This window comes from Aythya ferina, assembly GCF_964211825.1.
Source record: "Aythya ferina genome assembly, chromosome: 1".
In the NCBI taxonomy this organism is placed as follows: Eukaryota; Metazoa; Chordata; class Aves; order Anseriformes; family Anatidae; genus Aythya; species Aythya ferina.
This window is the reverse complement of record NC_140296.1, coordinates 117308351-117335134: the sequence shown is the minus strand read 5'-3', so window position 1 is coordinate 117335134 and position 26784 is coordinate 117308351. Positions and strand designations below refer to the sequence as shown.

The 26784-nt window shown below is 40.9% G+C and overlaps 1 protein-coding gene across 5 annotated transcripts; it reads left to right on the top strand.

The window, feature by feature from the left end:
- The first annotated feature begins 362 nt into the window (after positions 1-362).
- Positions 363-22570, top strand: NXPE3 (neurexophilin and PC-esterase domain family member 3). 5 transcript variants are annotated; one of them, XM_084521876.1, is made up of 8 exons: positions 363-628; positions 1083-1250; positions 5257-5345; positions 5678-5890; positions 12944-13704; positions 15652-15725; positions 19539-19745; positions 20686-22570. In XM_084521876.1, the coding sequence occupies exons 4-8, from the start codon at positions 5798-5800 to the stop codon at positions 21234-21236; spliced, it is 1686 nt and encodes a 561-aa protein (XP_084378002.1). In that variant the 5' UTR covers positions 363-628; positions 1083-1250; positions 5257-5345; positions 5678-5797; the 3' UTR covers positions 21237-22570. The 5 variants fall into 5 exon arrangements, with proteins under 5 accessions (XP_084378002.1, XP_084378003.1, XP_084378000.1 ...); XM_084521877.1 differs by having other exon boundaries at positions 5254-5345; XM_084521874.1 differs by lacking the exon at positions 1083-1250.
- Positions 22571-26784: the final 4214 nt, after the last annotated feature.

The window sequence follows — 26784 nt, the reverse complement described above, 5'->3', positions numbered from 1 at the left end:
CCAGAGCCCTGTCCCTGCGCAGGGCTCGGGGCTCGGGACTGGTAACGCCACCCCACACAGGCGCTGGCAGGCAGTGCTCCACACCAGCCACCCGCAGGGGCCTGGTGCGGCTCCAAAATATCAGGGGCGCTTCTCAGGCCCCTCTTGGTGCTTTTTCACCCTCACGTTTCCCCTGGGGCTCGCTCTTGTCGGTCGCAGCTCCCGCCGCAGCGCAGGGCCCCTCAGGGGGCGGCCTCTGGCGGCGGGCGGGGCCGGGCGGCGGCGCCATGGCAGCGGCGGATGGGGTCGGGGGCGCCGGGGGAAGGAGGGGCGGTGGCGGGGCGGGCCGAGGGGCAGGGGACGGGGACAGGGGACAGGGACAGGGGACGGGCCGCCGCCGCCTCCTCCTCCTCATGTTCTCCTTCCTCATGGCCCGGTGAGGGCCTGCGGCCGCGGGGCCGCCGTGGGGAAGAGAAACTCCGGCGGGGGGGAAGCCGGGCGGCCTGAGGAGGAAGAGGAGGAGGGAGGAAGAAGAGAAGGAGGAAGAGGAGGAGGAGGAAGAGGAGGAGGGCTGCCGGTGCTGGGTTTCTGTCTGGGCGGCGGAAGGTGCTTCCTGCCGGGGCAGCCGGGATGCGAGCCGCAGGGGAAGGTACGCTCGGGGGGGATGCTCGGGGGGATGCTCGGCTCCGGGGGGCAATGCGGCTTAATGACAGCGCTGCCGGCGGCAGCACCGCGGGCTTGCTTGCTTCCCCTGTCCCCGGGTCGGGGGCTTCACGCAGGGGTCGGGCTCGGTGCCGGTGTGCGGCGTTTTCCCCTGCCGGAGCTGCTGCGGGAGCTGCTGCAGCGCTGCCCGGCTCCGGCGGGTGCCGCGCGGTGACCTCTGCCCGCTGCTGCTGCTGCTGCTGCTGCTGGGGCAAGGCTCCGCTCCAAAATCCCTCCCGATGTGCTCTTCCGTGGCCATCGCCACTATCAGTGGCTTTTCTTAAGGATCTTCGCTGCAGGTCTTTGAAGCGGCCGTGCTAGTGTGTGCTACGCTGAGCTTATTTGCTTAGAAAAGTGTTGGGATGCAGCGCTGACAGCGTTTAATGACTTTATTTTCAAAGGCAATTCGCTAACTGCATCAGAGAACTTGAAAACCGGGCATAAAAATGGCATTGGGCTTGTGTTTGCTGCTAACCTTGCGCAAAGTGATGCCTGCCGTCACTTGGAGTGGAGCAAAGCTGACGGGAGTAGCACTTGAAAAGCAGAAAATTCAAAATTATAAGTCTGAAGTGAGAAGCTTTATTTATTTGTTTATTTTTACCTTAAAAAAATCCATGGTTTATTGCATAAAATGAAAATTAATTTTACCGTTAACAAGTCTTAACTGTATGTTATTTTGTCTCACTGGAATTGCATCATCAACATATGAGACTTTACTGAAAAAAACCCCTCTGTTTATATATATATATATACAGCATGTGTATATATAAATATATATGCATTTGTATATGCTGTTTCTTTTTTTTTTTTTTCCCCTTTGTTGTTTACAAGGATATTTTCTGCCTCCTAGGTGGATGGATCCAGAAAACACTCCAAGGATAGGATGAGAATTTAAGGCTTTTTGTCATACTTGTGCACTTCTATTATATAAAACATGAACTAGATCTATTATTCATGGCTGGTGGAACTGAAAGTATGCTAGGGCCTTTACTAAAAAAAGCTCTAAAACCATGTAACTGCTTGTTTTAGGAAATATGATGTTTACAGAAATATGATTTTTTTTGAGCAAAAACTATTTTTTCTCAGCAAGACAGCTCTGTTCTCTCATACGTTAAACATGTATGAGCAGGGGAAGAGCATCTTCAGTTACAGGCTTGGCAAGCTGGTGAAGAAGAGCTTTAAAATACAGTTACGAGGGGAGGGGAACTGCAATCCACCCAGCTCAGATTGGTTCAATTCCAGAAATAGATGCCCAGAGCCAGGAAAGGGATCAGCAGGAGAGCACCTGAAGAACAAAGGAATTCCAGACACTTCATCCAACCAAGCAGTTTAATTAGGAGCCCAACTTAAGTGCATCTACCTAAATTCACGCAACGTGGGAAATATTCAAGAGGAACTGGAAGACTTAGATAAGTCTCAGAGCTATGATATGACTGGCCTCAGTGTGATGTGGTAGGGTGACTCACGTGCCTGGAGTGCTGTAGTAGATGGTTACGGGCTCTTCAGGAGAGAGAAGCAGGGAAGGAGAGGAGGTGGGGTAGCCCTGTATGTTAGGGAATGCCTCGACTGTGTGGAGCTGGGTGATGGTGATGAAAGGGATGAGCCTCTCTGGGTAAGAGTCAGGGTAATGGCCCATAAGGCTGATATTCTGTTGTTGTGTGTCTTGTAGACTGACCAACCAGGATGAAGAGGTAGATAAAAAATTCTACAAACAACTAGGAGGAGTCTCATGATCACTAGCCGTCGTTCTCATGAGGGGCTTCAGCTTCCTAGGTGTCTGCCAGAAATACAGCAAAGAGGAAACAGAGCTTGTCGTAGTGTGTGGCGAATAGCTTCTGTATGCAGGTGGTGAGGGAGCTGTCGAGGGAAGGTGCCGCACTTGACCTGTTGTTTGCAAACAGGGAAGGGCTTGTGGATGGTGTGGTGGTTGGAGGGTGCCTTGGGCACAGCAATCACAGAGTGATAAGAGTTTTTAATCCTTGATGAAGTACGTAAGGTGATGAGCAGAACTGCTACCTTGGATTTCCATTGAGCAGACTTTGACCTATTTAGAGACCTGGTTGACAGAATCCTTTGGGAGGGGTTTTGATAGGTAGAATCTGGGAATGCTGCACTTTCTCAAAGAATGAAATCTTAAAGGTCCCGGAGCAGGCTGTCCCGATGCACTGAAAGTGGAGCAGCCTGGCTGACCAGAGAGCTTCTGGAGCTTGGGAAGAAAAAGAGAGTTTATGAACTCTGGAAGAAGGGGCACACAACTGAGGGCTATAGAGCTGTTGTCAAGCTGTGCAGGGAAAAAATTAGAAGAGCCAAAGCTCAGCTGGAACTAAATTTGGCTAGTGTAGCAGAAGACAATAAAAAAATGCTTTTATAAATATATCAGCAGTGAAAGGAGGCTTAAGGAGAATCTCCGTCCATTGGATATGAAGGGAAATCTAGTGATGAGGATAAGGCTGAGGTACCTGATGCCTTTTCTACCTCAGTCTTTATTAGCAAGGCCAACTGTTCTCAAGATACCCAGCCTTATGAGTTGGTGATGGGGAGTGAGATGATGCCCTGTAGTGTAATGGGAAACTGTGTGACCTCCTACATGTTTTGAATGTCGATAAGTCTATGGGGCCAGATGGGATTTGGCCAAGGGTACTGAAGGAACTGGCGTAAGTGCTCTCCAAGACAATTTCAATGATTTCCCAGCAGTCCTGGCTGACCGAGGAGATTCCAGTTGACTGGAGGTTAGCAAATGTGATTCCTTCTACAAGAAGGGCAAGAAGGAAGATCCAGGGTCTGTCAGTCTGACCTTGGTACCAGGGAAGGTCATGGAGCAGGTCACCTTGACTGCCATCACACAGCAAATTTGGGACACTCGACTGATCAGAAGCAGTCAGCATGGGTTTATGAAGGGCAAACCTTGCCTCGCTAACCTGATCACCTTCTATGACAAGGTGGCCCACTTAATAGATGAGGGAAAGGCTGTGGATGGTGCTTACATGGATTTTAGTAAAGTGCTTTACCGTCTCCCACAGTATTCTCATGGAGAAACTGACTGCTCGTGGCTTGGACAGGTATACAATTTGCTGGGTGGAAAACTGGCTGGAAGGTCAGAGAGGGTGGGCATGCGTTGGAACAGGCTGCCCAGGGAGGTGGTGGAGTCCCCGTCCCTGGAGGTATTCAAGGGAATTAAGGATATGGTACTAAGGGACACGGATTAGTGATGACTTGTCAAGGTGATGGTTGGACTTGATGATCTTGAAGGTCTTTTCCAACTTAGATGAGTCTATGAGTCTATTTATGATGTTTGGCAGTTATGATTGATCCAGGCAATATTTAGATGGAGTAACAAAAATATGTGAGAGTAGTCTATATGGCCTTTCCAGGTGCATCAAATGATATACTAATAACTTCCAAAGTTATTAGTCTGGCTTTTCAGTGATTTGAAGAGCATTCTCAGCAACAAAATCTGAAATTACCTTTTTCTGTGTTATGTTTGCTTCTGTTCCTCAAATGGTCATATGTGGTCTTAAATTAGCATTTCAATTTATTTAAGTGTATTCATCATCAGTTACTGTTTAAAACCCTCGTTGATATTTTATGCAAGCTTAATACTTTACATTAGCACAGAATTGCTCCAACAAATCTGCATTTTTGTTGCATTTTGTCAGTTTGATACTTTCATTTTAATGGGTGTCTTGCTCTTTTGATGCTTGTTCATTAGTCAGAGATGCAATCTCTGTAATTCTCAGCAAAGCAACTACAGTTATAATCCATATAATCTTCATAAAGCAATTTCATATATGGTCTCTTTTGAGACTGTCCTGGTTATCTGGTAATATATTTCAGGTTTTTACTCTGTGCTCATCTAGTGAATGATTTAATTAGCTAATTTTGCTATTTAATATATTGTTACGTTTAATTTAAATTTATGCAACATTATTCTTATAGTCTTAATAAATACTATAGCTTTTCAGTTAAACTATTTGCAGAAAGTTCCGTGAAGTTTATCTAATCATTTGATTATGTTGTTGCTCTCAGTGGATGTTTGCATGAGTGCTGAGAATATTGGATTTAAAGAGACTGCTCTCTCCTTGCAATCTCTTGTGTGTTTCCACGTTCAGAGCTTCTCCTTCTGCAAGAATGGAACTCATTTTGCTTGCAAAATGACTACCTTAAGATTGTCACTTTTAAAAAGGAGCAAGATAAAAGATTCAAACTTAAGAAGCATTAAGCTGTGAAAGTGGTTTATCAACAGTTGCTAAGTCTGTGGTTCTGTAACAGACCACCTATCACCTAACATCAAGAAAACATGTTACATGAAAGTTAAGTTTTATAAAAGCATGGGTATTATTATATTTTGTGAAATCAATCTTGTATTCTTCTAGAAGTATTTTGGTTTTGTATTTACCATTAGAGCTGCACAAGAGTACAGGATGCAATAGGGATGATTAAAAAATTAAGAGAGGATAGTCTAACGTTAGAGAAGATTTCTGAAGTTTTCATTCAATTTTAGTGTATCCAGCTCTGGTAGATATCTTCTCTTGAACTGTTAGGTGTTACAGCTATTTTCTTCTCTCTCCCCAGCAGGAAGTTAGAGAAAATACCTTTTATCTTGCTTATCCAGACTTGCTTCACAACTCAGTCCTTAATAACAACTTCTTGGGATCTCCAGTCAGGTAAATGTGGGGGTGCCTAAAACCATAGGTTTCTGCTAAAAGTCTTGGGCTCACAATGGCTGGATGGTCACAGTGTGGTTGCCAGAAAGAAATCTCTCACTCTTTTGATGTTTCTCTGTCAAATGCAGATGAGATTGGCTTTATAATGTTTTGCCTTGATATGCTCAACAGAGTTAGTACTGCTCAGATTGCCACAAATCTGTTTTGATTACCACATCTATTGTAGCCCTTTTTGCACTGCGAAGTTTCACCATTTACATGTTTTTGGTGTTAAAAAGTACGTCTGGCAATATTTTTAGCACTTAATATAATTTTTGCAAATGTGCTTGCAGGAATGAAGTGGAAGTCAGCTGAACTCACTTGCGCACTGCTGAGACGCAATGACAGTCGTGTTTGCGGTGAATGGAAATCATGGCAGCGTCTAACATGGGAGGGAAAGACATGAGTGGACAATGTGGCGTGACTCGTTCAGACTGCAAATCTTCTGCCTGCTTATGGCAGTACTGGCTGTGGTGGTGCTGGTCCATAACTTTTTTCAGTTAGAGGTAAGTGGAGACTGTTTCTTCTGCAAGGGGCTTGAACAATGTTTTTCCTTTCTGCCTGTAACACTGGAGCTGTGACTTTTAGTCTTCTCCAGACTTAAAGTCTGGTTCCCTGAGCGTCTCCTGGTATGTCATGTACTCCAGGCCCATAGTCATCTTAGGCGTTCTCAGCTGATCTCTTCAGTTTAATTCTGTTACTAGGTGTCCAAAAACCAGACATAGTGTTCCACATATGGCTTCGCCAAGGTTGAGCTGAGGGGAATTATCACTTCCCTCAGTTGACTGCTTGTGGCCTTGTTAACTCATCGTCACAAGGCTAAGCTGTTGATACTAGTCAATTTACTGTCCACCAGAACCCCTAGGTTGTTTTCTACAGAGTCATTTGCTAGCTAGCTAGTTGCTCTCCCGCCTGTACTGATGCAACTTCTCTTAGCTTTTTCCTTTTTTCCTCTGCAGTGTCTGACTTGCATATTTATGTGTTTGACTTATCACTTCAGTGCAGGCGTACTTTCAGGCTGCATTAATCAGTAATCATGTATTCCTCTTGCAACGTCTTTTTCTTCCTGGCTAGTGATGCCCAGATAAAGTAATGCAAATGAGGGACTCTAAATATCCTTTATCTTCACTCCCCTCCCCCCACCCCAAATATAGTTAGATTGGAAAAGGTTCAAATAGACAATAAAAATGTCTGAGAGATCTGCAATCACATGTGGCACAGGAACAATAACTAAAGAACGGATGTTTGTTGCCCTTTCCAGTACTAGTGGAGACATGAAATTAAAATCTGCCAGATAAAATAATGCCTGATTCAAAGGAAGCAGACATTTTTCCCACATACAGTGAAAAGCTGCAGAAGTCCTTGTAGTAAGATTGGATAGCTGATTAAAAACACATATTCAAAAAGTCCAGATGAATTTGCAGAAAAAAAAAAAAAAAACAAAAACAAAAACCAAAAAACTATTAATAGTTATTAAGTGTAAAGATGTCAACCCTGGTGAAGAAGTCCTTAAATCATACATGGCTAGATGATGGATAAGTCTTCAGAGGAAGTATCACAACATGATCTTTATTTTTCCCCACATACTTGCTGTTGGAAACTACTGGAAGGTAAGGTAACACATTTGAGGGACCTTTAGTCTGAGTTAGTATGGCCATTTCTGTATAGTGTAGAAGGCAGCTGTTCTTTTGTTATCTTGTGCTGCTTTTCTATTTTATTTCATCGAGGTTGTTGAATGAAGAACAGCTTTGATATTTTGAAACCTAGCCTATTTCATTGCTTTTTCTTTTAAAATTGCATTTCTTAGAGAATAGGGCTATGACAGAGCTAAGAGAGCAAAAGGAAAAACACAGTAAAGGTATTCACTCTGTGCTTTTTATTGGCACTGTTCATGACAAGTATCTACATGGCTTTGCTGACCTTTATATGTCTGATATTCCAAACTCAGTTTTGTGTTTCTGGTAAATCTTTACACTGTAACATGCAACTTTAGCCTCTTCAGTTGTCCCGACTTTTCTGAATGGACCTGAACTGGTGTTTGTCTCTATCTTAGGCATAGCTTTCAGGCAGACTACTGTAGGTATCTATGCTGTTTCTTCTCTGGTAGGGATCACAGCCAGAAAAAGTTCTAGAAAGTTTTCACAGATTAACCATAACGAAATCCAGTCAGGCTCTAGAAGGAAGGCTTATTATCGATTATTGTTGAGAACATGTTTGCAAATGTATCAAATATTCTTTTCTTCCCATAGATCATTGAGTTCATCTGACTAAAGCTAAATACTTGAAGGCAATTCTTGGTTAGCCCCCAACTAGTCTCCTTGGCTTTTTTTTTTTTTCTTTAGGACTTTACTTTTTTTCATGTTAATAATCTTCCATCTTGAGTCCTTGAGTTACTAACGATAAACTGTCAACAGTCCCATGTCTGTCTGGAACCTTGCTTTTTTTACCTTGTTTTTAAAAAGTGAAAATAAAATCAAGCTGTCCACAAAAAATGTGATAAGCTACTTATTGTTTGACTTGCTTCTTAGTATGGAGTCATTACTTCCTTGGCAGCTGACTATTGTATTCTGGCACCAGGAGAAATGTATTTTTGTTTTCTTCTTAATTTTTTTTTTCAAACATGGAAAAACTTGCAAATGGAAAATGTTCAATAATTAGTTACAAAATATCAAGTTATTGATCAAAGTATTGAGGAGCAACATCTTGGTTTTAGGTTACAAGGGTGTTTGTATTTGTGTACCCGTCGCCTCTGGAGCGATAGAACCACTTCAGGGTTGGTTGTGAGCATTATTTTATTTAAAAATACTTAGAAAAGAGACAGTGTGTAGGAACAGGGAAGTGTCTTGCAAGAACAAATGAATGGTTGAGTGTGAACGGCTGGAACTGAACAAAAGAACTATACAACAAAGCTTTTTATTGTTTCTGGTGAATGCAGATGCCTACAGGAGATAAGTGCATCATCTTATTCTGATTATTGCTGGAACACTTGTCTGTCAGATGGTGGCTTTTTAGGTTTGGCTTTGACATTTGGAGAAACTTAACACCCACTCAGTGCTGTGAGACAGTAAAGGCAATGAACTGATCTCATGCCTGTCTTAGAAAACATCTAGGGATAAAGTCCTTGGTAAAAATACATAAAATAAGATGACTGGCCTTTCAGCAAATGGGGTTTGTTCAGTTTCAAACATTGTCTGCTGCATTAATTAAGGTTCTCTATTGGATGAACTACTTTTTAAACTGCCATGCCTGTCATCTGAGAATCTCCTGTGATGTTTCTTGCTCTGATGTTAATTGGGACACACTCAGGTTTATGGCAATTGCTCCTGATGTACTAGGCCAAACCAACAGTTATGGCTGATGGAGGATATAGGACTTTGAAATGTAGATGGAGTTACACCTTTTCAGCAGCAATTGAAATATTCATCGCTTTCTTTTTTTTATAATCAGCCACCTACGTTCTTGCACTTAACAAGGACAAGTGTTCATTGCAGGTCTAAACAAGTCCCCGGTAACTGTTCTAGAATATGATAAAATCATAGAGTTGTTTGACTTGGAAGACCAAGATACTTTAAAGATCATCTACTTCAACTCCCCTGCTATGAGCAGGGGCAACGTGGCAGGGACATAACTCTGAGAGTGTGATTGTCAGGCTGGGCTTATACATCATGCTTAGTTTTTGCTTAGTTGGCAGCAAGAATGCTGAAAGTTGAAAAGTTGAGGTGAAAATTTCATTAGCTCTTCTGAAAATGCAGCTTCCTTTTTCCCCTGCTTATGGCATATCTCTTGTGCGCCAGGAACAGCTTGTGGATTTGTTTGTGCTTAATTAAAGTGTAATCTATTCTGTCCTGCCTGTTTACTCAGTAGACATCCATTAAATTACTCTGTGATTACATTTGTGTTCTGGTTAACTTTAGGATGCAGCAAATAAACAGATGCTAGGAACTGCACTCAAAACCAAGACATTTTGAATGGAGTGCATATGAAAATAAAGCAGGGCAAGTGTTATTCAATATGGAGATTGCATTAAAAAGTAAAAGAGTCTATATAAGATAAAGGAAGAGGACTCCTGAGAAATCTTGAGCAATGCTTTTTATCTGCCGTACCGCAAGAAATATGATTGTGTTTTTACTGCTGATTAGAGTAGAGAGCCCACAGCTCGGCATGGCAGGCTTCTGACTGGACTGAGTATCACTTCTTACCATGCAGGAGTCAGAGAGCTTTGTAAATGCCAGTGAAAGAGGGGATAGGGAATGGAGTGGGGGTAAACTGAGCTATCAATTCACTTCAGGGCAAGCCATGCCATAGAGAAAGGAGAGTTTGAGTTCTTGTTTGGAAATGAGCCTGAGAAGCACTCCCAAAAGGAAGGTGGTTTGCAAAGCTTTTCTCTTCCAGTCAAGGATTTTCAGTATATGAACTGATGCTGAAGCTTTCCCCGCCTTCACTGGAAAAGTGAATCTCTGTAATATCTTCTCCAGTGAATACTGTACATAGTATAGCTTGTTTTCACACATTAGCATATAATTCTGCAATAATACAGCCTTGTTTGGGCTTGGAAGAGAACTGTAAGGATGAAAAAGGATGGCACAGAAAGAACGGTCCTTCAGGATATGGAAAAGGTTTGGATTTACCTTTGTGGAGAGGGTGTGGTGTAGGTTGTTTGTTTGTTTTTCTTTGCCTCCCTTCCTCCTTGAAGACTGACTGAGGAAGTTATTTGTGGTGTGGTCAATTCTGCTTTACCATAACCTGAAGATGCTTGAGTTGAGGTGACAGTGCTTGTCTGGGACCTCAGCTGCATACAAGTGAGGAGCTTTGGCCTGGTGCTGTGATAGAAAGTCTGTGTAGGAGACTGTTTGAGAAACATTGATTTACATTCTCTGCTTTGTTTTGTGACTGTGTGAGTTGGCTCAGTGTTCTCTGCACTATTTTCTACTGAAAGATTTAGATACGCCCTTGGAGAGACTTCAGAAAGGCTAGCTAGGTCATAAACAACATCTTGCAAATCTTGGACAGAAAGAATAGGTTAAAAACTATGAATACATTTATACAAAGTTAAAATGGTGATAGGTCTGTTTTTTAAGGGTTTCTTAGATAGCTGTGTCTCTGCTGTTCATTTGGAAGCATATATATATACATCTTTTCCACCCCTTCCCACTCCCACCTCTTGAAGAACCAGCTTAAAATATTTAAACTTTCTCTTGAGCGTGTACACTGAACCTGAGTTATGCAGACATACCTATTCTCCCACATCCCTCCTTGGCTGACTCAGACATACTTACCAGCCTGTTGGATGTGTTTAAATATATGCTTATTTTTTAAAAATCTTTCCATGTAGTATTATCTATGCCATGTATACACTTGAACAAAAGAAAGGAAGACAACGGGAAGGTATCCAAAGACAGAAACTGGGCTTAATTCAAGAATGCATGTAGGCGAGATTTGAAGTTGATCTGTCTTTAAGATTCATTCTCAGCTTTGCCTACAATTTACTGGGTTAGTAAAAGTAACATGCAGAGATGTTTGTATTTGTGTGTGGTTCTGTTATAAACCATAATTAAAACCAAACCAACAAAACAAACAAGAAAAACAACAAAAAATGCACACCGTGTATATGCATGGGTACTTGTTAATTTATCTCTTATAGCTAAAACATAAATAAAATATAACAGTTTACAATTTCATGTTTAGCTGTTAATGTGGAAATCAAACAGAAACTTCTCTATATCTGCCCTACATTAGAATGTACTCAATATCCTCTTACTCTAAGCTGGTCAAAACCAACTTCCTATGTAACTGGCTTCAAAAGCCTGTTAGTTTGTTCCTTGTTACGTTTGCCTTTCCTCTATTACAAAAAAAAAAAAAAGACATTTGAACAACTCGGAGATTCAATTATTTTTATTTCAATAAGTCAGTCGTCAGTATAGTAAATATACTAGGGGGAGCTACTCAGTATGTACATGTGCTACTTGATGTGAATGTGATACTTGATATGGATTAAGAAAGGTTTGATATGGATTAAGAAAGGTTTGTACCAATGAAGAGGTTTAATATAAGTGCTGGGGATTTTAGTATGTTACTGAGCAGTAAGTTGTGGAGGAAGGGAACAGAAGAGAGTAGGATATGGGTAAGTACAATCAGCTTTTAAAGCTTTGCAAATAATGCAGTTTAAAAAAAAAAAAAAAACAAACTTTAAAGTCTAAACTAGCATAATATCTGATGTCATATGAATGATACTTTGTATAGTTTTCATCTTTGCTTGTAAAAAGATATGTCATATTTTGTTTCTATATGAAATATGGATAACTTCTGTTACATATACCTGATAATTAAATACTTACTAACTGTTGATGTTGTGTATATTCAAGGTGCAAGTTTAGCTAACTAGATGAGAAGTGATAGGAATGTGACCACAGAAATGACCACAGCTGCTACATGCAGCAGGCTTCCCTTGACAGCATGACCAAAGGGTGTATTGAATTAATTTGCAGCGTAGTGTCTCAAAGAAAGCCTATTTCCTTGCATTATGTTGGGCAGCTATTAGACCTCATTGTGCTCATTGTGGTTTAACCCTGCTAGGTAGCTAAGCACCATGCAGCTGCTTGCTCACTTCCTTATCCCCAGTGGGATGGAGAAGAGAATCAGAAGGGCAAAAGTTTAATTAAAAGAAGAACAAACAACAAGCAGCTTGTGGGTTAAGATAAAGATAATTTAAAGGCTTTTTTTTTTTTTTTTTTTTTTTTTGGTTTTCTTTTGCCACCAATGTGTTTTTAAAAGAAGTGTGATGCAAAATGTAATTGCTTCCTACCAGCTGACTGATGCCCAGCCAGTCCCCTGAGCAGCAGCAGCCCTGGCAAACTTCTTTCCCCACCTCCAGTTTTTACTGCTGAGCGCAGTCCCGTGTGGTATGGGGCCTCCCTCTGATCAGCTGGGGGTCAGCAGTCCTGGTTGTGTCCCCTCACAGCTCCCTTGGCACCCCCAGCCTACTTGCTAGCAGGCAGCTTAAGAAAGAGAGAAGACCTTGATTCTATGTAAGCGCTGCTCAGCAACAACTGAAACACTGGTGTGTTGTCACTGCTATTTTCATCACAAATCTAAAACATAAAACACTATATGAGCTACTATGAAGAAAACTAACTCTATCCAAGGCAAAACCAGCATAGTACTTTAAGACTAAAGCATTATTACAGTAAGAAAATTAGATTTGAGTTATTTAACTGTTTAATCATATGATCTTCCATAATTTTTTCACAGTGCTGATATTTACAGCATGCACTAGTAGCAACAATACTACTCAAGAAATACTCAATATACTTTATATAAAAGCCTCTTTGCTAGAGAAGGATAAAATTATCTTCGAGTAACCACAGATCACACAACTGTTTCTTTAGATATTCACAGTCAAAGTAATAGGTTTGTGTGTTCTAGTAAAGCTGCTTCATTTGATCAGCTTCAAAACTATGTAAAACAAACTCCAATTCTGAGGGTCATGCCTTGAGAAAACATCTGTTATTCACAGTGTTTTATTTAATAGAACAGTTTCAGGTATTCTTTTCCCTTCCCAGCACCTGGATGATGACACGGTTTCAGGATCAAATTGGATAACAGAAAACAATGACCAGCCTTCTCTATCACAGACAACTAAAGTTACCAGGAAGCCTTACTGTGGTTACGAGCAGCAGACTTTGTCCAAAAGAGAACAAGTGGAACAGGAATCGTTGCTTGCTGCAATACAATGGCCAAAACCCCCCGATGACAAAATTGCTTTTTTACAAAGCACTGATCCAGTACATAGCGATTTTGTGATTGTGAAGCCTAGGGGGTTCTTCAAGGTGGGTGATCAGCTAGAGGTGCTCGTTCGCATGAAGGATTTCCAAGGAAAACCCAAGCAATACGGTGGAGACTATCTACAGGCACGAATCCACTCTCCTCTGCTGAAAGCTGGAGCGACAGGAAGGATTGTAGATTGCCATAATGGCCTTTACAAAGTCTTTTTTACATTGCTTTGGCCAGGAGAGGTCAAAGTATCTGTGACACTTGTCCATCCAAGTGAAGCGATCCAAGTACTCCTGCGTTTACGAGAAGAAAGGCCTGACAGGGTCTATTTCAAAAGCTCATTCAAGTCTGGGAGGTATTCAGAAACTACTGAGTGTAACGTATGCTTGCCTGGAGATCTTCCAGTCTGTAACTTCACAGATCTATACACGGGTGAGCCATGGTTCTGTTACAAGCCACGAAAACTCCCTTGTGCCAGCCGAATCAGCCATGCCAAGGGTGGATATCAAAAAGGTCTTCTGACACACGAGGAAAGCCTTTTTTTCCAAAGGTATGTATGTTATTAATTTCATAGGTATTCAGTCAAGTATTTATTTTTTTCAAGAGAAACTTTAGGTTACTGGACAAATATAATAGATTGCCAGCCTTAGAGGGGGAGTGTACCTGAAGGAGCAGGTGTTTGATGTGAGTAGTTGAATAGTCTCTTCCCCTCCATCCAGCTGTGCAAGAGTACAGTAATGTTAAACTAAAGAAACTTGAGTGTAGCCCTCTCCGTATGCTTTGTGTTCAGTCCTGGGCACACCTGCTAAATTTCACACGAGTATGCTGTCTAAATCTGGTGGTGGTTTTGGGGACTGTTTCCTTATATTTGTTTCCACACCTATGCTTGAAATACTGATAACAATGCTTTAAGAGTTATTTTTGGCAGAGTCTGAACTACCTAAAAAAAGGTCCAGGTTTTAAGCTTATTTTTGCACAAAGTATCAATTGTTTTTATCCTCAGCAAAGGACATCCTTAAATGTAAGGCAACGTAATGCTCAGTACAACTTTCAAGTGTTAGACATAACTCTAAGTCTGTCATGAAGAAAACACCTGGCAGAACAAACTGCTGAACAATAAGTTTGTAAGTAAGTGGAAATTATTTGTGCATGTTATGTAAGGTATCAAATTAGATTAATTTCAGTCATCTCTTTCCTCTGGATTCTGATTTTTTTTCAAAATACCTTTAGTGCATGGATGCACATGAGGCAACTCCTTTGGCCTCTACCCTCAGCTGAGATTAGACAGCTACTGTGCTGTGTCAGAATTGTAGTTGTAGGCTACTGCCTTGCTCTCCAAAAAAGGTGGGGAAGTGAAGTGTTTCGTCCGTATGTCAACTTGAGGCTTGGATTGGGAAAGACTTTAGGGGAGCAGCTCTGTATTGTTGAATTAGGAGAGGGACAGGACTGTTCCTTACCAAGTCTCTAAGTGGATCTTTTGGCTTGCTGTGGCTCAGATGTATCACCTGTAAAATATGGCTGATATTTATATTGATTGGTGATGCTTACAAATGGGAATGTGACATTTCCTTAGCTTGTTTTTGGTTTGTTCAGCTCTGAGATTCTTGACTGAAATGGCTTATAGAAATTCCAAATAGTTTATTTCTTAAATGAAGAAAATTATCAGAAGAGTGTTCGCTGTGTAACAGCATCAAAAGTTGAAACAGGATCTTAGTATTAAAACTCTGCCTTTATCACAGTTTTACGGTAGGGATCTGGATGCAACACAAAATCATCAGAATTCTTTGATGTCCACAAACAAGCACTTCTGATGGCTCTTGGTGTTTAGGGGGATGGATGAGCTTTGTCTCCATGTTCAGCAAATTGCAGTGCTGCCGGAAGACCTTGCTGAAGTGGGTTGGATGTTGGCTGGTACTACTGTTATCCCCAGAGGCAGGTCACACCACCGATAGCACAGCCTAGAGCTAAAATTGCAGGTGGCGATTGTGCTGGACTGCCGCAAGCTCCGCTATGTGCTGTGGGATTATGGAGGCTCAAAGTGGTAGCTGCCTTGATTTGAGGTATTTACTGTGGTAAGCAGCTACAGAGATCAGGCAGAGCTGGGAGCTGCTTTTGCAGCACAGCCTTGCAAGTGGTTTGCCTCCAGGCAGTGGTACACACACCACAGGCTGGGAACTTCCCATCCTTGTGGTTAATCCCTCAAAGCATATAACATACTTCTAATAGCTTGATAGCTTTATCTAGGTTTGTACCAGTGAAAATGTTCATGAGATTTGTGTCCTAGTGCTCTTAAATCTTGAATGCTGCCTCAGAACAGTGGTAGTGGTCTTAAAGACATTGATACATAATGCATTCAGCTAGATGGAGTAAACTTAAATAGAAAAAAATCTTATTGTGAGCCCTGTGTGCTTATTTGAAGTGGATTAAGAAAAAGTGATAGTGATATTAACTTCAATTTTACAGCCTAATAATATTACTATTTTATTTTGCATTCAAGTGATGTGAATATCAAAAGGCCGATACTCTCCAGTGGACCTGATTCAGTGATTGTAAAGCCCAGGCCGTTTACAGGTAAAGTGAATTTCATAATGTTCTTGTTTCTAATTGATAATTAAACCTATAATTAAATCTATAAAAAGAAGTAGAAGCATGAGTAGTAATGGATATCTTTGTTTTCATAGCACGGAATGGAAATATACTTTAAAATTTGTGTGTTGAAGATTAACATTTTTGGGTGTTACTGTAAGGTAAGCTCAGGGCTAATAGCAAATTTGTCTAAAATTACATACATAAGTGTGATTTTTAGAAAAAAAAAAGCAAAAAGAAAAGCAGTTTTCTGTTCTTTTGCCAACAGTGTCTTTTTTGGCATTTACTGAGAGGGAAAATGTCTTAAAGTAGCTGCCCTCCAAACACTCTGGTTAATCTAGCAAAACTGGCTGTGAGGCATTTCCTGTTTATTTTTCTTCGTTAAGAACTTAATGTAATAGATTTTAGACAATTTGCATTTAATTATTACTATCACTGGTGTTACCACAGGTTTTCATAACCTAAAGCTGTGGAACAGAACCTCAGTTTTCTGTATGGTGTGTAAACACAGAACAAAAACACAGTCTATGCTAAGTTAAAGGATTTATCTCATTCATATTCATATGTGTGCTTTTTATGCCTCTAAAAACCCTGCATAAAATGTGATACGCAGAGAATTACTTCGTAATTGAAAGGTTTTCAGATGTTTTTCTATAAGGCTGTAGGAGATTTTAAAGGTAGAGTTCATGACTTGAGCAATCAAGTCTTAAAAGAAAGAAGCCTACAGCATTTCTTGATTTTTAGTTCAGCTGTTCACTTAAAAAAATCTGCTATTAGGCCAGTGGTATTTCCCCCCTTCTTTCTCCAGACCCTTTAGATGAGATGGCTTTTGTTTAATTCTGTGTTTTCTCAGAGAAACTGCTGCACATCTGAAAGTTGATTATGTTACCCTTCTTGCAGGATACAGATGATCAAAGCCTGTCTGCGCTTCCTGAGGATTAATGATGGGTTAGAAAGGGTAGATAGGAACGACACAATATTCCTCAGGGAAATTCCTTCTACCAGGAACAGGCTCTGAATAAGTCAATTCAATACATTGCAATAAAGATTGCTGGTGTATGACTCTTAGGACTGATGCATACTTAAATTCCTTGTACTGTTGTTTTTGCACATACATTTCTGTTTGCGGGTGAATGTAGATCAAGTTTATTTTTAAAATTTCATTTTTCTGAAATATAAGCTGCTGTCTATTCTTGATTTCTAACTATTTAGAACAGAGCTTTTACCTTCCTCCTTAAAATCCCAAAGTAATATCTCTTTGAATTCTGGAGCAAAACTGGTATGATACTGAACACAGATTTCAAATGTCAGAGTTAGGTTTACTGTAATTTTACAGGTTGTTCTAATATCTTATTTTATGTATTTTTTGTATGCCTAATTTTAAAATTAATTAAAAAGGTAAAAAAAAAATGCAAAATGTTTACACCAAAACTTAAGAAGCAAAAGAATTGAAGTTGTGAATTTGCATAATGAATTCATCTTTAATTACATGACCATATGATGGGGCTGTTTTTTTCTTTTTTTTTTTTTCTCCTTTGTACGATTCTTATTCCATGCAGATTAGCTGAGTCAATGTTATTAGTTGGTTGCTTTTGTGTCTTTTTTTTTCTTTCTTCATCAGCACTGTTGCCTTATTTGCTATGTATTATTTAAGAAATTATCCAAAGATAAGATTTTAGAACCACAGAATGGTTTGGGTTGGAAGGAGCCTCAAAAATCACCTCTTTTGAACCCCCTGCCATGGGCAGGGACACCTCCCACCATCCCAGGCTGCTCAAAGCCCCATCCAGCCTGGTCTTGAACATCCCCAGGGATGGGGCATCCACAGCTTCTCTGGGCAGCATGTGCCAGTGCCTCACTGCCCTCTGAGTGAAGAATCTCTTCCCTATATCTAATTTAAATCTCCCCTCTTTTCATTTAAAGCCATTATCCCTTGTGCTATCCCTACACCCCCTGACACAGAGTCCCTCCCCAGCTTTCCTGCAGACCCCCTTTAGGCAGTGGAAGACTGCTACAAGGTCTCCCCGGAGCCTTCTCTTCTCCAGGCTGAACAATCCCAACTCCCTCCTTCATAGGAGCGGGGCTCCAGCCCTCTGATCATCCTCTGATCATCATTTTCTAACTGCTTTTTCTGTAGTAATCAACACTATAGGCTTTGTGTTACGCAAACACAGTGGTTTGCTTTTTACTGTGTTCCTGTAAGGTTTAACTAGCCTCTACTGATGTAAGACACAGAATTTTGCGTAGAAACAGCAAGGCCCCAAAATTACAAGTAGGGATGGGTGTTCAAAGATGCCTGTGGCCTGCTTTATTTATTCATTAATTTTTGTTTTGTTTGGATTTTGAGTGTGTAAATAGTTTGCACCTGTGTTATAATGAAGCATCCACCAGAAGATGACTCTGGGCGCTGGAACTCCCCTGCCAGTCCTCTACGTAGTTACCGTGGGCCCTGGCATGATTTTGGCCACGTTGTCGTGTGTATTCCCAAACAGCTGCAAGCTGTGACAGGCCAGGGGCTTTTCTTAGCCAGGTAATCTCCACGCCAAGGTGTGGAAAAGTGTTTTAACAGATGGATGTGGCTGGTCCCTGCTACTGGTTTTGGTGCCAGAGAGCAGCTCTGTGCTTGCTCAGTTTACTCCCATAGAAAACTTCTCTGTTCAGGCAGTGGCCTTGGGATTCTCTGTGTGCCACTGTGAGTCAGCACATTCCCAGGCCCTTAGGTATTAGAACAGATGTGTGGTAAAGGAGGAACATGTTCTTAATGACCTCAAGAAAGTTCAGTGTGCTTGTATCGCACTGGACACTAAGAAAAACAAGGCCATTTTTGACTGACGTAACCATGAGATTGCAGCTTCTCTTCCTGTAACCTCTGGCCCTTGATTGCAGCATGTTGTCCAGCTTCTGCAAGGTGAGCAGGAGTCCTGGAGAACAGATTTTCCCTGGTGGTGTCTAATTGCTCCTTAGAGGGCAACCTACCCCAGGCACTGAAAGAGGAAGGGGCTAGATAGCAGAGAGAAAGTATGAAACCCTTGGAATTAAAAATTAACATAATTTATATATTCAAAGGGCAAATAAAATTATTGCCAATAACTAATTCTGGCATTTCCTAGTTTTGGAGTCCTTATGATTGGGATTTCAGTCTTACAGCACATGTGGTTGGGGCAGGCATAGTGTCAGTGTGGGGGCTCCTCAGTAGAAGGATTTATTTATTTTAAGCAAATATGAGCGGAATCAAGTTGCCCCCTTCGTGTCTTCACCTTGGGGTTGGGGTCTGGTGCTGCAGTGGGAGAGGCTGCTCCTGTAGAGCAGTGTCAGTAATGCACAGCAGCTGCTCATCCTCTCTGGTCGGCAGGCTGGCCACTAGAGGGGAGAAGTGCACTTTGGCGCAGAGGATTGCAGATGTTTGCAGGGGAGGAATAGTGGGGCTTCTGAGTTCTGGGATCCTGTCCAGACTGGAAGAATCATGTACTCTGCTGATCTTTCTACCTATATTCCCCTAAACCTTCTGCATGCATCCAAGTTCGAGCATTTCTGTCCAAATATGAAAAATGTCAGATACTCTTCTTTTTTTTTTTTTTAAATCGTTGTCAAAAATATAGTTCGACTATAAGTGGTCAAGCATCAGTAGGTTTCACTGCAGAAATAGCGGGGAAAATATTTGGGCTTACAGGAATGTGTTGCATTGAGGTTTTTGATGTTATATATCATATTACTTCGCTTTAAACTGTATATATGGCCATGACAGTTATGGAGGCTTTGTTTGTTGTATGTTAATTTAAGAGAAATTTTCTCTTCCAGATTCAAGCACTATGGACAGAGCTGAAGATCCCACAGTTTCCCCTTCTGGTTATTACTATGAAGATCACTGGAGGCCAAGAACACACTGGATCCATCATTTTAACAAGTCAGATGATATAAGCAAGTGCTTACAAGGGAAAGTAATCCACTTGTTTGGAGACTCTACAATAAGGCAGTGGTTTGAATATCTGACATCAGTTGTTCCAGGTTAATATTTTTTTTTAGTTTGATTTTGTCCTTAAAGACCTTTGCAAAGCTTTATTTCTCCCATCTCAGACACAGTTGATCTTACTGGATGATGACAAATCATTAGGAAGAGGGAAGGCCAAACATGGTCAGAAGTGCTGACAGAAAGTCAATCAGTTGTACATTTGAGCAAACATTGGAAATTTGTAGGTCTTTGGGGAAAAAGAGCCACAAGTTAAACTGTCTACAGAATGTTTCACCAGTTAAGGACAGTACTGCTCTTGTGAGTTAGTATGTGGCCATGAGGGGGTACAACAAAACTCATGTAGGGTGCTTGTATAAGGCTTTGCAGGAGCCCAGTAACTTAAGTAATTTTGGAATGAAGTGAAGTAACAGAATGACTTCAGGAAGCAGATGACTTCCGTTACTGTTGATTGGTTTTGAGCTCTTTTTTCCGTTTCCCTTATTTTAACTTTTCCTTAAATAACAGAATTTCAGTAGCCAAGTAAGTATTCCTCTTTCACTCCCACCCCAAAGTAGTTCAATTGCATTGAAATGCAGACTTTGAGACTCCTTAATGTTGACCAGTTGAATTCTTCTTTAAATTTAATGGAGTCCTGAAGTTGCCAGAAAGGTTGCCAAGAACTCTAGACTCATAGGGCAGCGGTGACTGAAGGGGTCTATTCAGAAATTTCCCTTTTCACAGGAGAGAAACAGTTTGGGAAAGCTAAAAAAAACATTGACAGCCTTTTGAAGGTATAGTGTGCTGTCGTGCAGATTTCAATACTGACAAGCTCCACTTTAGAATACACTTAAAATGCTCATCTTCAGTTTCATTCTGGGATTCTTAGAATTAAGTACTCGCTCGTATACCGCTACTGTTGCCTTGTGATCTTAGTCTCTTGTTGATAGTTTGATCTCTTATGCCATCTTTTGCTAATGTTTGCTCTTGGGTTTTCAGATCTGGTGGAATTTAATCTGGGGAGCCCTAAGAACGTGGGCCCTTTCATGTCTGTGGACCTGAAGCACAATATCCTACTGAAATTCCGCTGTCACGGGCCACCCATTCGCTTTACAACCGTCTTTAGCAGTGAACTGCGCTACATTGCCAACGAGCTGAATGGCATCGTGGGTGGGAGAAACACCGTGATAGCCATAACTATATGGTCCCACTTCAGCACTTTCCCCGTGGAAGTGTACATTCGGCGGCTGAGGAACATTCGGAGGTCAGTCATTCAACTGCTGGATCGTAGCCCCAAGACTTTAATCATCATCAGAACCGCAAACGTTCAGGAGCTTGGTCCAGAAGTGAGCCTCTTTAACAGTGACTGGTATTCCCTTCAGCTTGATTCTGTCATGAGGAAAATGTTCTCAGGAATTGCTGTGCACTTTGTGGATGCTTGGGAGATGTCTCTGGCTCATTACTTGCCACATAACTTGCACCCAAAAGAAGTAATTGTTAGGAATCAAATAGATGCATTTCTATCTTATGTGTGCCCTCTGCAAACTTAGCACAAGTAGGTATCTTATGTCACATTTTGCTGCAGCTGAAGTAAAGCTGGTCTTTGTCAGAGCTATGGAGTTTTTGCTGGATGGTGTGGAAGAGCTCTGGTTACTGTATTTGCGTGCAGTAAGAGTGGCTGGCCGTAACTCTGGTAGCTCTGAAAGATTGGAAAGAAGAGCTGGGCGCTCAGGCTGTATCTTCCTGTAAGGCTGATTCCCTTCAGCCTTACCCTTTTTATCTCAGATTATTACAGAGCACCTTAAATTAAATTGACAAGATTTGCTAGGGAACTGCGTGGGTTATTAGCTTTACGAGTTGTCTGCACTGTATGCTTAATCCGTACAACACGAAGTCTGTTGCATGGGCCTCGCTGCTCAGAACTGCCTAGAACCTTGGGAATGAGATTTTGGGATCAGTCTTTCCCCATGTTCCAGAGTTTGAGGGGCATCCCCTGCAGTCTGCTGTCAGCCAGAGAAGCACAATGTCTGTTCTCGTTTTCCTAATTAGAAATACGAAGTGGGTGTCCTAAAGCCACTAATATCAGTCAAGGAAGCACAATCAAAATGCCTGTAGTATTAAGCCATCAATAATGGGCTGAAATTCAATAGAGCACACTAGTTAGGCACCCTTGGTGTTTACAGATAGCTGCTAAATAATGCAAGTAGCCAATATTTTGGTTTGGTTTCCTGTACTACTGAATCTCTTCTGAGCATTGATACACTGTCTACTTCTTGATTTATCTGTGACAGAGAAATGTGTATGTTATGATCTCAGTGAAGACGCTGTCTCAGGCAATTTCTGCAAGTTGTGTTAAAATTGCAGGCTTGCCTACTTGAAGCTTGAGACATTTCCTAATGAAAACGATTCCCTTCCCTGTTAGATAAACATTATGCTCCTGCAAAGCTGAGCTTCTGTTCCGTGCTTTTGTACATACAGATGTCCATTGCACTTGTATGGAAAAGCCAAGCTACTTGAATGCACTTGATGATGTTTTGCAAATGGGTACCAGCGTAAGCCTGGCACACGCTAGTATCATGGCCGAGCGATGACGTCCTCCTTTCCTTCTTCTGTTTGACCATTTTGTCACTTCATCAGCTTCACTGCTGCCAGTATAAAGAGTGGAAAAAAAAATTCCCACCCAAAAGCCAAACACACACAGGATTGCCGTTCATACAGATGCTTGGTAAATGTTTACTTTTTTTTGCCAGTGTGAAAGCAGGTGGCTCTTGGGCCTCTCGCAGCGGTGTTTGCTGGTGCTAATTTGACTGAACTTGTCTACAGCTGTAATCAGTAACACTTTGTTTCAGTGTTTTGATTAAATTCAGGCCCCAAATTATGTCACGGAGGTGTGTTCAGTGTTGTCTTATTTCTGGTCCCACTCAAGCCAAAGGAGGGCTTTCTCAGTGGCTTTACTGAGAGATACGTCAAGACACATGGAGCGTTTTGCAAGAAATCTGTAATGCTTAAAGAGAATATGGCAGTTGATTCTTTGTGAGCAAACTGTGAAGATGAAAATTAATAAATGGGCTGGTTGCACATAGTGCAGTAATTGAAATAATCTTCGTATCAGAAGTGTTTTACTCTCCGCCAGGTTTGGTGCTATGTGTAGGAAGATTGTGCTGTTATTGCTGGAACATGAAGAGAGCTAATGCTACTAGCTAGAGGAACAGTGTTTTGATGTTTCGTTCATTTTAAAGGACAGCTGAGGACTGTTTTAAAACCAAATGTAAAGGCATCTAGCATGTAAAAGTCAGTAGTGTCTATATATAAACTTAATTTTTTTTAAATGTTTAAAAATGACTGGAGGAGTTGCATACGCCAAAAATGCATTTATTCTTAGCTTTTCAGATCAGAATTAAGGCGGTCCAATTTGCCAGTTACTGCTGACAGCTGTCTCACATAGTATCTGCCCATGTATTAGCTTTAGGTAAGTGTTTCTTACTTTAATATGTTAATGGCAATTTATCCGCAGCTAAAAGGAGACCATTCAGGTCTGGGAAGGTAAGCCACCACAATGCAAAATGACCGCTTTCATCTTTTCTAGGTGTGTTTTTTAAAATGGGGAGAGTATAAGGCTTTCATCCTGAATAACAAATCTATCCAAATAATGTTAAAATAATGTTAATGAAAATAAGACTGCAAACTTTTACTTTGAAGGATACTATTTAATTTGTGGACTAACCATTTGGTTTTCCTCAAAAAGCCATATCATCTGTGAAAGTGTTCTGGCAACGTGTTTCTTCCCTGAATGTTTTAGTGTTCACTGGTGCTTTTCAACAGCAATGTTTCATCACTGTTAGCTATCAAAAAGAGAAAAGAATGAATCTCTTCGGATGTTACAACTGAAAGAAAGAGAACTGGCTTGCTGTTAGCAAATATCTAATCACAGTCTGATAGAACCTCTACCTTTTAGATTAATTAGATATTATTATTTTTTTTTTTAATAACAGATTAACTTATAGTTCATGAACTTGAGGGAAATTGCCAGTTAATTCTTTGGGCTCTGGGACAAAGGGAGAAAAAAGGGAGAAACTGAGGAGTGAGTAATGTTAAAAGACAAAGTCTGGGGTCACACTGCTTCTGTCATTCAGTTGAGCTGGAAGCTTGTTTTCATTTCTATACTCCTTTTACCCATTGCACCAGTTGTATATGCACTGTGTGTAGAAACATAATCAGAAGCAATAAAATATTTTTAAATCATTTCCTTGAAACCTTTAAACTTCTAAATGGATTTTAATGAGGACTTAAGAGGTTGGTTATTTTTTTCAAGTTACTTAATAGGATACAGGACTGGAATGGAATTTCTCTGTTGTCAGTTAAGTGTTTTAATTTACGTGAAAAAAAAATATTTCATGAGACTTTCAAAGCCCTTTTCATTCTCTTCAGTTGAAGGGAACAAACTATTAATTTTGATATTTTCATTCCCATCCTGAGCCGTTTGATTATTAACCTTTCAAAATGGAGGGTTTTTTGGTTATTAATTTAATTATCCCACATGCAACTCAAATACTGGTGGAAAAGGCCTTGTATTTTAATGAAGTTTATCAGAAGACTTCCGAGAAATTTATAAAATAAGCATTCTCTATTTTACAGAGTAGACTGATACCCAGTGATTTTCTGGTATTGGTAGTTTGAGAATCTTGTTTTTCATATCTCATGTTAGGCAGATTTCATGATTCCAGAAGTTTAGTCAAAATGTTATTCAAGTTCTTGATAAAAGAGGATAAAAAGCAGTAGCTGCTATTGTTTTTTTCAATTTCAATTGCTTCTAGTTTCTTCTGCTACACAGCATTATTGCACATCTTATTTAAGATTCAAATTAGCATTCTTCATTATTCTTACTTGTTAAAGGTAGGCATTTCAAGAACAGGAACTTTCCTTACTAGAAGGGTCTGTATGGCTTTTTACATGTATGTACTACAGATGATGCTTCCAGGCATATGTTACAAAAACAAAGGGTTGAAGTTGTCCTCTGGGAAAAGTAAGAGTATTGTGTTTTTTTTTGCATTGTTTTTTTGTTGCAGAAGTGTGGGTTTAAACATCTTTCCACTCAAGTAAAAGCAAAAAAAAAATGCCTGTCACAAAATGCATATTTAATTTATAAAGCTCTTGTTCAGGTCACTTCTTCCTGCTTAGATTACATTCATATTTAGACTGTTTGGAAGGCTCTTCTTATCTCTTGGCAGCAGTGCATGGCTTCTGTGTATTAGAAGAATAACTTGTTTTCAAAGTTTTTTGTTCCATTATATGTATATTATTGAAATGCTTACAATGCAGAGAAGGCTGCAATACATTTTATTTCCTGATGTGATCAGAAAAGCAATTCAAATAGCCCAAAAGCTCAAAGAATAAAAAGTTCCTAGTAAAGAGGGCAAGTTTGTGCACTAAAATTGTTTTATCTGATTTAGCATCAGTTTATCTTTTTGCCCAAACCCCACATAACTTTCCTTTTTGTTTTTATAGCTGCTCTAGAAATGTGTCATATTTCCCTTAGTTTTACCTATTACATTTTGTGTTGCGTGTTGGTTAGAAGTTTTATACAGTGGTTTATAGATTAAAATCACTTGAAAGGTTTTTTTTTTTTTCTTTTTTTTCTTTTTTTTTTCTGATGATGTATATTTGGAGGGGATTGATCTGCGCAAGTGGCACAAGCCTTGCATGAGACCTAGTGCTGAAACACGGTGTTTCCCTCTTGTCAGCACAGTGGTCCTGACACGTATGAAAGCTTTGTACGTAACAGAGGTTTCTTTCTTGGAGGGCATTTAAAGGCCAGATGGCCAATGGAAAATGCTGAAGTCATTTCATTTTAAAAAAGCAATATGAAGAGCAGAAGAGATGCAGTGTGCTCATGGCTTCTATAGCTTACAAACAGTTTTTACTCCAAGTAATGGAGGAAGTCCTGTAGTGCCTGGCTGCATGCCTGCTCCATGGCAGGACAAGAGGTGTGCTTGCAGGGTCACAGGGGAGAGGGAAGGAGCTGCTGCACAGCACAGACCTGAGAGCTGCTGGGGTGGCTTGAGGGCCAGGATGGAGGCGATGGGGGCACTGCTGTCGAGTTGCCTTGGGGTTACATTGCAGCCAGGATCGACAAATGTGAAACAAGTCAGCAGGGTGCATTGCCCTGTGCACTGATTTCCTGGGTGCACAGCCAGTAATGCCCTGCTTGACTTGGAAAAATCCCTCACCTGCAGGTTCATGGATGCTGTAAGAGAGTATGCTGAGGCAGGATTGCAAAGCGTTTGCACTGTTTTTCTGTTCCCCTTCTTGTTTGACGCTCACCACTGAAGGAAGCCGGGTATGATGCCATGTCCTGTGGTGTGATTTAGGGTGCTGCTCTTATGTGAGGTTGTTCCTCTAAACAGAAGCAAGTTCAAGCCCCAGCCTGCTGCTGGCAATGCCACCTGACAGCCACTAAGTGGGTGACAGGGCAGTGGCAAAGTAGCTTCCCCTGTGTTTTGCTCTGGAAACTGAAAGCAAAGCATACTGCCATTGTATCCCACCTGCTCTCTTAGCCAAAAAAGGAGCAGAGGGGCTGTAAAGCCTAAGATGTTTTTCAGTGTGAGGTGAGATCAAGCAATGGACATGCTTAGAGAGACAGTGGGAGTGAGAGATAGGAAAGAAGGGAAGCAAAGAGGATAAGAAGGAGGGAAAGGAAGGACATGATGCAAAGGTCTTGTCCTTTGACACTAAGGAGGTGACCAAATCTCTAACTTCCCTAATGTGAACGTTTTAAAAGGCAATGCTAATTGTGTGGGATGGAGTCACTCCTTGGATATAACACTCTGAAATATGTATTTATATATATATATATTTCTCCACATGCAACAAAATGGAACAATTCTTCTCACCCAGGCTGCTTTTTCTCTACTCTGCCTCCCGTAGTGCTCATTTGTTAGGTGTAGGCATCGCTGCAAGCCTTTCTGCTTGCAGCTTGTTTACACAGCCACGTATACGAGGTTTTCACGTGTACGTAGACATGGCAGATAACAGAGGTGGGGAACTTTCTAAAATAGAACCAAAACATTTATAACCAGAGTAAGGAGCAGTCCGCAGACA